The 12,708-nt window shown below is 38.1% G+C and overlaps 1 protein-coding gene across 7 annotated transcripts in view; it reads left to right on the top strand.

The window, feature by feature from the left end:
• Window positions 1–12,708, top strand: part of LOC144605400 (homeodomain-interacting protein kinase 1-like) — a 98,224-nt gene that overhangs the window by 62,239 nt on the left and 23,277 nt on the right. For 5 of the 7 annotated variants that reach the window (XM_078420586.1, XM_078420587.1, XM_078420588.1 and 2 more), the window contains 4 exons: window positions 1,228–1,390; window positions 2,637–2,856; window positions 6,938–7,056; window positions 10,456–10,590. In XM_078420586.1, coding sequence (XP_078276712.1) covers window positions 1,228–1,390; window positions 2,637–2,856; window positions 6,938–7,056; window positions 10,456–10,590 — 637 coding nt within the window. The remainder of the gene's footprint in view (window positions 1–1,227; window positions 1,391–2,636; window positions 2,857–6,937; window positions 7,057–10,455; window positions 10,591–12,708) is intronic. The other 2 variants (XM_078420589.1, XM_078420590.1) reach the window with 1 other exon arrangement.

Consider the following 12,708-nt stretch of genomic DNA (forward strand, 5'->3'; position numbering starts at 1 on the left):
AAAGCTCTTTAGGACAAGATGTGAATGTCATTTTGTTGAGACTTGCTGAGCACTTAATCTAAAATACTTCCTAATATTACAGTCGCTTACCTTGTCTATAGCCGGCCTGGCACATGCCTGTACTGCCTATTAATTATTCTTTTGTAGTCCTAGTTTGCCTTTTAGTTTCCATTAATGAGCTTGTTTATGACTAGTTGCCATGCCCGACTCATCCATAATCCCTGTGCTTGTTATCCTGCATTTTCTCCTGGGAAAGCAGTGTCTCTTTTTAAAATTCCCATTGTTTTTGTAACTCTTCCAGGAGCTTGCACTGTTTTTTTAAATCATCTCAGCACTCGTCTGTCAAGATACATGTGCGAGTCATGTTCTGGTTACTCTCAGGCCCAATTTTGTAGTTCTGCAAATGATGTCCATTCCTCGGGCGGCATGAGCCTAAATTCTGAAAGTTATTTTGATATTTTCCTTTCCACCCTCACTCCCTTCAAATCCACATATACACTGCCACCCCATCATTGAGATTCTAACCCCCCTCCTCCAATTCATCCCCATGTTGTCTCTTGTTTGTTTTCCCGTTTAAAACAACCTCAACCAAGCTATTGTCACCTGAATATCCCCTTTTTAGGTTTTAATGCAACATTTTGACAGATAATAATCTGTATAAGCTAATTTATTTCTGATATTTTTCAAGATGCTATTTAATTGAATGTTGTTCTTTCTTCCGGGAAGTAGGGCCATTATTTCATGCTGCTTTCATGCTGTGTAAGAGCTATGCTGCGGCTCCCAACATTTGGTGCAGTTTGCAAAAACTTACACGAAGGGAGCATGTAGTTTTGTGTACTCAATCTACAGGCTGGAAAATATGCCTTCTTCCCCTGCTTTGATTGATGAGAAATTAGACACGAGCAAAAACAATTTAGCTGGACATAGATCTTAAACAGCACCCAATTGAATGTTAAATAACTTATCTGTAATTCCATGAGATCTTTATTTATGCTAAGCATATGGCAGTCGAAGTGCCTATCATCAAATCATTATTTGAAAGGTATTTGTTGTAGGCTTAATTTTTAGAAATAGATCATGTAACCTTTCTTCACTGGCTCACTGCAACTTGTTTAGAAAAGAAAAATGTGCAACATTTATGTTAGTTATTTAATGTTAACGTGAGCTGCTACATTTACATTTAAATTTGATACTCCCATTTCTAAATTAGATGCTTTTCTTTTATAGTGTGAAATCCTGCTTTCAAAACATGGAGATTTGCAAACGGCGAGTCAACAACTATGAAACTATAAACCAGAATAAAAGCCCGTTTATTGCACATGTTGCACCAAACGCAAGCACAAACTTGACGATGGCCTTCAATAACCAACTCAACACCATGCACAATCAGGTATGAGCCACTGTACATAAACATATCTTGGAAGCAACAAAAACAGCATCCTCTCCAGTCAATTTTTCTCAATGAAATGATCATGAGCAGTCTTAAGGCAGTTTCTATTAGACAAGGATGCAAATATAACATACCACTGCAGGCACACACGGAAGCAAGATTTGACATGGAAATGACGATTTCACATCGTCAACAGAATAATTGTTGTAAGATTAAGGGAGAGCCAACTCATTGCTGTTGTAAGGGGATGTTTTTTTTCTGACTTTAACCTGCAAAACACTGAACAGTGAACGTATCTGGAATTGTTGCAAAATTCCTCACATAATATCCATTTGGTTCTAAAATTGTCACACAAGCACCTTAAAGAAGAACTGGAAATTTGCTTCACTAAATTGAATATTTATGCTAATTGTAATTTTGATGTTTTAAATTAATTTATATTCTGAAATTGAAGTTTCAGTTTATTTGATTGGACAGTGAGTTAGAGTCTACATTGATTGGTCTCTGATCATTGAAATTCATGCAAAGAGGAGGCCATTCAACATACCATGTCTCTGCTGGGTGAAAATAAAATATTCAGTGTAATTTCACTGTTTAGTTTGTGACCTATTGTCTTTTGGCATCAGCTGCATATAAAAGTATAATTTATTCAAAGTACAAATACAAAGCTTCTCTATCATCTTTTTAATTCCAAGTTCTAAACTCTTTCCCATACCAAATTTCTCTGGGTGAAAACTTTCCTGCTTACTTCCCTTCAATTTATCAATTATTTACAAAATTTCCCTCCATATTTAATCTCTTTGATAAAGGAAATGTTATGTGGAAATGTTATGTACAAATGTTGTAACCATGAGCACTGTGTTCAAATGTAAACCACTGTACACCAACAGGAAAGGACCTAGTACTGACTTTGTAAAATGCACTGTACTTCAGTGTCTTCATAGTAAGGCCAATGAATTCGAATTACATTTTGCATTAGTTTGCCAAATAAAGTGGGGAAAAAATGAAGCTTTCACAGCTATATTAAGATAATTGCTTTGTATGGTGTGTATTGGATCTTTAAAGGGCAATAATTTCAATGTTAATTCCTTCACTTCAGATTTTTGTCACATTTGTTACAGATATAATTTTTATTCTGAACATTTTAGTTATATGTTATTCTATTAGATGTTTAAAAGAAAATGCAAAAGTTTATGCACTTCATGTTTTTCTTATACCTATAATTAACAATGTGAAATTTCTTTAGGCCAACACCCTAGCTCCTACCTCCACTGCAGCAGCTCTTTCATTGTCCAGTGCAGATGTATCTCTGCTCAATTATCAATCTGCACTCTATCAACCTCCAACAGCACCTGTGGCGGGTGTTGCACAAGCAAGCATGCCTCTGCAGGCTGGAACAACACAGCTGTGTGCACAGGCTGACCCTTTCCAGCAAGCCCTCATCGTGTGTCCACCAGCATTTCAAGGTGAGTGTCTTCTTTCCGACTAGACTCTTTTGAAACTTGAATGTCTTCTGTTTCACTTGTCGTTTAAACATATGGAATGACCAGCTCATAAGATAAAATTAGTCCTATCATTTTGAAGCATGCACTTTAGGTTCTTGTTTGCTTAGCTTGGCATTTTCTTTTGTCAGGACAGATGGACGTCCTTTATGAAAAACTTTATTTAGCTCGGTTTGAATTTTCTTCAGCATGACCTGAAAGCAATTAATAGGCTCTGAGGCGTTTATTGCTTGTTTTATAAACTGGTTGTGGAATGTATTGACACAAGTTTGTGTTTGCTAATTTTGACTGGAGAATATTTAAAATAGTGTTTGGCTGGCATTTTCTGTTACTTAAATAATCTTTGACTAAATTCACTGAGGATTGAATCTTTTTGCGTGTTTGTGTATAGTTTGATTTGAGTTTCTAGTTGGACGCAAAGTAGAGGAATATAAATGTGAACTATAAAAAGGCATTAAAGAGGAACATAAAGTGATAGAAATTAGTAAAGACAGGATAAACAGTTGGGAGGAAATCAAGCAAGTAAATGTGAATAAGCACATCAGTATGGATATGTGGAACTCTACCTATAATTATTTTGTTAAAGGTGGTAGAATGTGGCATCGTCTGTTTAGAAATAATTAAATCTATTGGGTATTTAATATTTTGAGACTGTAAAAAGCATATACATTTATCAGTGATTGGAGAGTCCTACAAGCATTTTGCCTTTCCAAGTAATGTGATATTAGTACAGGTGTCAGAAGCTATGGGGAGAAGGCAGGAGAATGGGGTTAGGAGGGAGAGATAGATCAGCCATGATTGAATGGGCCAAATAGCCTAATTCTACTCCTATCCCTTATAACCTATATGGTCAGAAGAATGTAAACGCAAGAAATAGATGCAAGAGTAAACCATTCGCCTCCTTTCGCTTGCCCTGTAACTTACTGAAATCCTTTCCTCATCATCGCTGCTTGGCTGATGCTTTACCTTGACACTCTACTATCTTGATACCCCTTGCATTCCCTTGAAATCAAAGTGGTTATTTGTCATATACACCGGGTATGAATTGAAACAATGAAAGTCCTATTTGTTAGTTTTCATATGCAGTTGCTCTTTAACTTACGATGGGGTTACGTTCCAATAAATCAATCGTAAACTGAAAATATCGTAAGGCAAAAACACATTTAATCATATCATATCATATCATATCTATACAGCCGGAAACAGGCCTATTCGGCCCTCCAAGTCCGTGCCGCCCAGCGATCCCCGTACATTAACACTATCCTACACCCACTAGGGCCAATTTTTACATTTACCCAGCCAATTAACCTACATACCTGTACGTCTTTGGAGTGTGGGAGGAAACCGAAGATCTCGGAGAAAACCCACGCAGGTCACGGGGAGAACGTACAAACTCCTTACAGTGCAGCACCCGTAGTCAGGATCGAACCTGAGTCTCCGGCGCTGCATTCGCTGTAAAGCAGCAACTCTACCGCTGCGCTACAGGATCGAACCTGAGTCTCCGGCGCTGCATTCGCTGTAAAGCAGCAACTCTACCGCTGCGCTACCGTGCCGCCTGCATGTGATCATGTGACCGGAAGCGAGCTGCGCCTCGCTGCTGTTGCCCAGCGTTTGCAAAATCGTAAAGTCGTAAATTGAGGAGCATCTGTAAATGTATTCTGTGACTGAGCCTTCTGAGAACACTCGGTAGAAAATATCTAAAGTTTCTTCTCGTCACTGTCCTGAATGTCCAAACCCTTTATTTTGAGACTGACCTACTGATTTTCAATGCCCCAGCCAGGGGAACAATCCCAGTCTCTGCCCTGTAATAATTTTGCATGCTTCAATGAGATCACTTTTCATTCTTCGAAATTGGAGTTTAGTCTATTTAATCTCCCCTCATAAAACAGTTGCTGCCCCATCTTCTCCACAATCCCAAGGTTCCATCTGGTAACCTGTTGTTGCACTTCCCCTATTGATATCAAGTCATTCCTTAGATGGACATACTAAATCTGTGCACAAAGTTCTAGTTGCTGTGTTGCTAGAGCCCTGCTTGTTTTGGAGCAAAATATCTTGTATATTTAAAATCATCTTTCATTCAACATAATATTTGGCTTCCTGATTGCTTAATATAACTGAACATGAACTTTCAGTAACTTATGTAGAAGGTTACTGTTATGTATTGTTCGGGACAATAACAATGGAGTAAGTAATTTAACAGTAGTTTACTAATTAACGTTGAACTTAACATCATCACAACTTACCAAAAATGGCTGCAGCTTTTCAAACTGATGGTGTTTCCAATCCACCGTGTACACCCATGATGTTTCTGGCCGGCAGGGATGCCAGCACGCATGGCGGAAGTTAACCATTTAGGACAGTACAATTACCTAGGTTCTTTTGAACACCCACACCTTTCAATAATATTCCTTTTAAAAGTAATACTCAAATAGATGACTATTTTTGGTTTAGCTGCCATGTCCTTGCCTACCATCTTAACCCGTCTCCATCTCCTTGAAAGCTCCTTGCACACCACACCCTACACTATTGCTCCACACCCTACACTATTGCCATCATATGAAAACATGGATATATTGCATTTGGTCTTCTCACTCAAATCAATGATGTTGCTTGCAAATACTTGGGGTCTCAGCACTGAGCCATATGACACCTAGTAGTTCAAAGCTCTTAACTCAAAAATACTTGTTTCTGTTCATTAACCACTACTCTTTCCATCCTAATCCCATGTGTAATTTTGTTTAGTAACCTCTTAAGGTGGTACTTTATTGAAGGCCCTTTAAAACTACAAATACATGACAAGTTTAAGTAATTTTGGCTGGTAAAGAAGGTGTACTGCATATTTGCAATCATCAATTAAGGCACTGATAATAAAATATGGCAAATATATCTTGCAGCTGCATGAAACTTTGGGTCATATTTGGAGTATTGTGTGCAGTTCTGATCGCTGCATTAAATAAAGGATATGGAGGCCTTGTGAAGGATGCCGAAGAGGTTTACCAGGATGTTGCCTGGATTAGAGTGCATTGGCTATAAGAAGAGGTTGGACAAATTTTCTTGGATTGTTTTTGTAGAGCATTTGAGACTGAGGGGAGACCTGATGGAAGTATATAAAACGTTGAGAGGCGTGGCCAGAGTAAATTAGCCAGACCCTTCCCCAGGGTGGAAATACCAAATATTAGACTGCCTCATTAAGATGAGGGGAGGAATGTTTAAAAGACTTTTGCGAGTCAAATTACTTCTACACACAGTTGTTGATGCCTGGAATGCACCACCAGGAGAGGCAGTAGAAGTTACCATAGCAAAGTTTAGTAGGTATTTAGATGGGCACATGAGCAGTGAAGAAATACAGGGATGGGGAACACATACAAGCAGATGGGATTAGATTAAATTGGCATCGTTGTCAAGCCAAGATGTGGACTGAAGGGCCTGATGCTGTGCTGTTCCATGTTCTATATTTGCTGGTCAAAGATAATTCCCCATTTCTGAATCCATGTTGACTGCTCAGTCCTATTATGTGCTTTCTTTCTGTGCACAAATATTGGACCAATGGAGCTGAGCATCATTGGCAGAGCAGGCTTCATTAACTGGAATATTTGATTAATTGATGCATGTTAAGTCTGCCATGTAACAGATAACATCGATTTCATTGTTTGTCCTGTAACGACTTTCTTAATTATGGACTCCACTATTTCCCTGTTATTGAAGTCAGACTCATTGGTCTGTAGTTTTCTGTTTACTCTCAGAAGAACTGATACCAATAGTTCCCACAGTTGAGTACTGTGATTTGTGATTTAAATGGATGTAACAATGGTTTACAAGAACTGGATTTACACCTTTCATTTGGTTCAAACCAAGGTTTGCTGTTTGAATGGAACATCAGTATCTAGCTATGATTCTGCCATTCTATTTGTTATGACCTCTGTAAAAAGACCTTGTTAAAGTACCAATGTAAAATTGTTTGATCTTTTAACTCTTTATTTATTTTTCTTCACAAGCCAATTGTTAGAAATGATCTAAAAGCATATACTGCTACTTTTCTTGACAGGGCTACAAGCATCTGCAAAACATTCTGGTTTTTCTGTTCGAGTGGAGAATGCAATGCCTGTTGTACCCCAGGCACCAGCTGCACAGTCAATTCAACTTCAGCCAGGTGTTCTTGCTCAGGTAAGTGGTTGACTAGTTCATGTTAAATTCAGTTTTGTTTCCTGCAATTCCCGGTGTTTCTGTCCTTGAAGGTGGGGCTCAATGGGTAGAATTATCTCATCTTGCATCAGTGCTGTGGTGTCAGCAGCAGTAACTATTAGACACAAGAGACTGTAGATGCTGGAATTTAGAGCAAAGAATAAATGGCTGAAAGAACACTGTGGATTAAGCAGCATCTATGGTGGCAAAAGGATGATTGACATTGTAGGTCAAGATCTGGTATCGGGACTAAGAGTCAAGAGGGAAAATAGCTAATATATAGAAGTAACTGGGAAGGCAGGCTGGTAGGTGAATTGTGGATCCAGATTTTTGTAGTGGGGAAGGGGGAATGATGGGCAAATGGGAGATAGGAGAAGAAGGGTACAGCTTGGGAAAAGTGATGGGTAGGGACTGGTGGTGGACATGCGGGAGATGAGAAAGTTGGACACCCGGAAAGAGAAACTGAATGGACTGGTGGGAGTGGGAAAGGAACGCTGAAGGTGGGTTACTTGAAATTAGAAAATTCATGGTTCATACCTTTGTCTGTTAGTCACCCAACTGCATTGAGGGGCTGTTCTTCCATTTTGTATTTGATCTCACTGTGGCATTGTAGGATGCCCAGACCAAACAAGTTGATATGGGAAGGGAAGATGTAATGACATCCAGCCAGAAGCCCAAGCTGGCCATTGTGAACAGGATATAGGTGCTCTGTAAAATGGTCACCTAGCCTAGGCTTGGCAAAACTTGTAAGGTGAATGTGGGTCCATGGTAGCTTCTGGAGTAGCACAAATAAAGTTATTTTAATGATATAAGGCAGCTTCCCAGTGCCCAATTTAACATTTTCTATTTTCCTATTTTCCTTGTAAGAATTACGCTAGGGAGCTTCAGATTGCGCATATGGAAGATTAGAGCTATGTAAAGCTTGTGATTCATGTCATCAGAGATGTTACTTAACCACAGGTAGTTAATTACATTAACCTTACAAGCTTGTATAACTGCAGAGTTCTTGATTTTTCTTGTCCTGTTTTGCCTCTGACTCAAAACTTTGGCTTTTTAACTGAGTTGGAATTCCACCAAAACAATATCTGCTTGCCTTGGATGAAATTTGCAAACAGTTTTGACCGCTGGGGCTACAATTACCAGGCCAGTTCAGTCTGGTATGAGAATAATGAGAGAGAGCAGTTGTAAATGTTCTCTGGTAGCTGTGGTCATTGGTATCATTGTATCCCTTTCTTGCTGAAATAATACTAACCAGACATTGAACCAGGTTCAAACCTGGTCATTCAAAAATTCCCAGGTTAAATTGGGCGAGTTTGTTGAACAGGCAGGGGAATGCAGGAATCAAACATTTTTCCTCATTGATGCTCCAGGGTTTATATTTACTTTTATTTTAACGAAAACTTAGATAATTGAAAAGCAAAAAATTGCCGGAATTAAAAATCTGAAATGAAAATAAAGTACTGCAAATGTCCATCAGATCAGGCCACAACTGTAGAGAATGAAATACAGTTAAAGTTTCAAGTCGATTATTTTTTTTGTGCAGATAATATACATCAATTGCAGAACTAAATTTTTGTGAAGACTGTAGCAACTTTTGAAGAATTTTTATAAATATTAAAATTCTGTTGACCTGGTTGAAACAAATCAGTTCATTGCAAAACCATCTGCAAGTTCTGAATGAAAAGTTGAAACAGTTCCACAACAATTAAACAAAATATAATTTATGAAACATGATCTTGTGAGTTAACTGAAAAGAGGCAAGGAGAGAACAAGATTGGTAATGTTAATTCAAACTAATTTAAAAGCTTCGGAAGAGGCACATTCAAATTCTTGTGTCCAACACGCCAATATATTTTAGTACTGGAATTTAGAAGGATGAGAGGGGATCTTAGAGAAACATATAAAATTCTTAAAGGATTGGACCGTCTGGATGCAGGAAAAATGTTCCAGATGTTTGGGGAGTCCAGAACCACGGGTCACAGTTTAAGAATAAGGGGGAGGCCATTTAGGACTGTGATGAGGAAAAATGTCTTCACCCAGAGATTTGTGAATCTGTGGAATTCTCTACCACAGAATGCCATGGAGCCCAATTCACTGGATGTTTTTAAGAGTTAGATTTAGCTGTTGGGGCTGAAGGAATCAAGGGATATGGGGGAAAAAGCAGGAACGGGGTACTGATTTTAGATGATCAGCTATGATCATATTGAATGGCGGTGCTGGCTCGAAGGGCTGATTGACCTACCCCTGCACCGATGTTTCTATGTTTCTACATATGTGGGAAATTAAATTAAATTAAAAAGTTTTTATGTCCCACGTCCGCTGAGATTCAGCTGTGCACAAAACAAGTAAGTTGTCATGGCATATTTTTAGTGTTCATGTGACATCAAGGTGGTTTTGAATCAATGAACATCAATGGCATGTCAGAATAATTTTATAAAATGAGTTCCCTATTTAAAAAAAACACAATTACTTAATTGATATACAGGTATCTAATCGTGCAAGTCGTTGGTCTCAACTTGGCATTGTATCAATAATTGTTGAAGCCTATTATTGTACCACTGGTGTGTTGTTTGATATTGAAATACAACCATTGTTCATATTTAATTTTGTTTGTCTTTACCTGAACACAGTTCTGCAATTTGAGGATCTTGTGCTTTGCCATGGTTCAGATTCCTAATTAAATTGAAAACAAGAGATATGGCCACAATTGATTGTATTCAATTAAAAAATCTCTTGCTCATTACTAATTTTCTTTCTTTTTTGTCTAGGATTATAACAGTTAGGAATAAATAACTACTTCCTTTTTTTTTTGCAGTATTGGAAAATGTAATTTAGAACATTTTGTAGCTTTGAATGTTTTATTGATGGGGGTCAGAAGTGTTTATCTCCCAATTCAAGATTTTGAGACTATACATCAATGCTGTCGTTGTTTCATAATTTTGTTCAGGAGTAAATTATACTTTAAAACTAGAAACTAGTATTATTTGTAATAATATAGGTGCAATCTTACCTGTTTTATTTTTAAAGCTGTGATGGGGATCCTTTTTCCCTTTTACATAGTTGGCAGCGTTCCTTTTTGTTTTCCCCATCTTGTATACGTCAAATGGGACGAGCAGCTGAGTCGTAATGTTTTTTTCCTTCGCAAACCCTGACCAATCGCAATCTTTTATTTGAATAAAGGAGCGTGGGTATGAGGCAGATTTTGGAAGATTCCTGAGCAAAATGAAACTTAATCAAAATTTTAATTCCTATTTCACTTGGTATGTTATTTATTTCACATACTCAGCTGATTTTTATACAATCCAAGGAATCAAAAAGGAACGTTGCACTTTTTAAAAACTAATGTATCATATAACTAACTACCACCCCACCCCATTACAGGGCAGCTGCACACCGCTGATGGTGGCCACTCTACATCCTCGCGTTGCCACTGTTGCTCCGCAGTACGCGGTCCCTTTTACCCTGAACTGCGCAGCCGGCCGGCCTGCGCTGGTCGATCAGACGACCACAGTACTGGTAAATGCTCCCACTTGGTGTGATTCTGTGCACTAACAGATGCTCCTCTGAGGCTGCTGCAGAGGAACAGAAGCATGTATCTCCGTGTGCCAGCTTATATATTTTCACGTCATTAGACGTCTCCTCTGTTCTACATTTCCGAGCAATTTGAATGATGAAAGAAGCTATACTTGAAGCCAATACACTTAACATTTCTAAAAGGCTCATAGTCTAATAACGTATTTGTTGAAGCAGAGGATAGAAAATTAATTTCAGTATTGCTTAACGGTTTGTTTCCTTGAGTTATCCAGAAAAATTCAAAGCAGTCTGAGGTTTTAATTGGCTATAGAGTAGAGTAATGAATGGAAACATTAAGGGCAGGTGTCATATCCAGATATTTTCATCCACCTCGAACCAAACAAAGTGAATCCACCTCAAACCAGGCAAGTTCAGCTACAGAACATGGAAAAGATGAGGTAAATGATTACGATGTGTACAAAAATCAGTACTATTGTGTGGATCCTGATATATAAACTAGACCATTTAAAAATCAGGTCAGGAATTACTGTCATTTGTTCCTTCTCATTTCTACAGTTCAAAACTTGCGAGAACCTAAATGACCACTGGAATGAGAAAAGAACGCGATGTGCAGTGACATGATGAGGAATGGGAGATGGCTTGCATAGAACATTAATTTTGGATGAGATGATTGGGGCCAAATGGGTTTTTTAATGCTGCAAATTCCTTAAATTCCATTGATTTCCCCCAATATTTTTCTTTAACAGTTATGTCTTTTACAAATTGTCCTTGATATAAAAATCCCACGGTGCTTTACTAAATTTGGAGCTGAGCCACAGGGCGATATCGAGGTAAATGACCAAAAGCTTGATCACAAATATTAAGAGTATCTTAAGGGAGGAAAGAGAGATAGAATAGCAGAGAAATTTAGAGAGGAAATTTAACTCAAGGCCATATCTCAAAGATTGTAGGAGATTGGGATGGAAAGAGGGTGAGGCTACTGAATGATTTGAACACAGGGATTTCAAAATTAAGACATTGCTTAATTATGATCCATCAATGAGCAAGGGGTTGATAGAAAATTAGCACTTTGTGCAACAGGATTACAGAATTTTTGGTGACCAGTCAAAGAAATGATGAGAGGCTGTCCCTGAGGTTTGTGGGAATAGTCAAGCCTAAATCAGATGAGAGTTTTAGCAGCAGTTAATTTGAGGCAAAGTGATTTAATAGAGATTTAATAATAGGCCACTTTAGTTACGTGCATTGATTTTGTCAGGAGCTTATCTTTGGGTCAAATATGACACCAAAGCTGCACTAAATGTAGTAAAAACTTGATGATAAAAAGGAATGAGTTTGTAGCAGAGACTAAAACCAATACTTTGAGTCTCATGTTTGGTTAGAATGTTCTGTTTATCTAATATTGGATGTCAGGCGTACTGTTGATAATTTAAAGGCACCTATAGCTCCTTAACATTGATGACAAGGTGGAACTCGGGCACCTTTTCATGTTTTCTTTATACCATTATGTGAATAGACAGATACCCTGCTGGAATGTAACCAATTGCTAGGAGACTTGAGATTATTATTAGACCCATCACTTTAAATTGTATTACATTGCTTTTTAGGGTAAGTAACTGGAACATTAATTTGTTCTTGGGTTTGAGTTTTATATTGCATTGATCAGGGTATAGATCCTTTGGTCCATTTGGAGAGGTATTTGTGCGTTAGAATGCATGCAGATATGTATTAATGTCTATATATGGAATTATAATCGTAATCAGAAATGTAGTTGGATATTTAACGGAATGAGTAGGGCTCTAGTAAAGGGGCTTGAGTCAAGTGAAATCTGAAAGTTACCCCTGTTTGACAGGCATGTGAATTTTCCACATTTCCACAGATTTCCGCGTTTTTAAAATCAATTTTCCGCACTTTTTGCATGATTACCGAGTTTTTCACTTTGCCAAAATCGCGTTTACCAGCGGAGAAATCGAATCAAAAGAAAGAAAAAATAAAATAAAATAAACGATGTATATAGCAGCATTTCTCAACTGGGGTTCCCTGAAACACTAGGGTTCCGCTAGAGGTCGCTAGGGGTTCCCGAAAAATAGTCGCTAATCATTG

Source organism: Rhinoraja longicauda, chromosome 24, assembly GCF_053455715.1.
Source record: "Rhinoraja longicauda isolate Sanriku21f chromosome 24, sRhiLon1.1, whole genome shotgun sequence".
Lineage (NCBI taxonomy): Eukaryota > Metazoa > Chordata > Chondrichthyes > Rajiformes > Arhynchobatidae > Rhinoraja > Rhinoraja longicauda.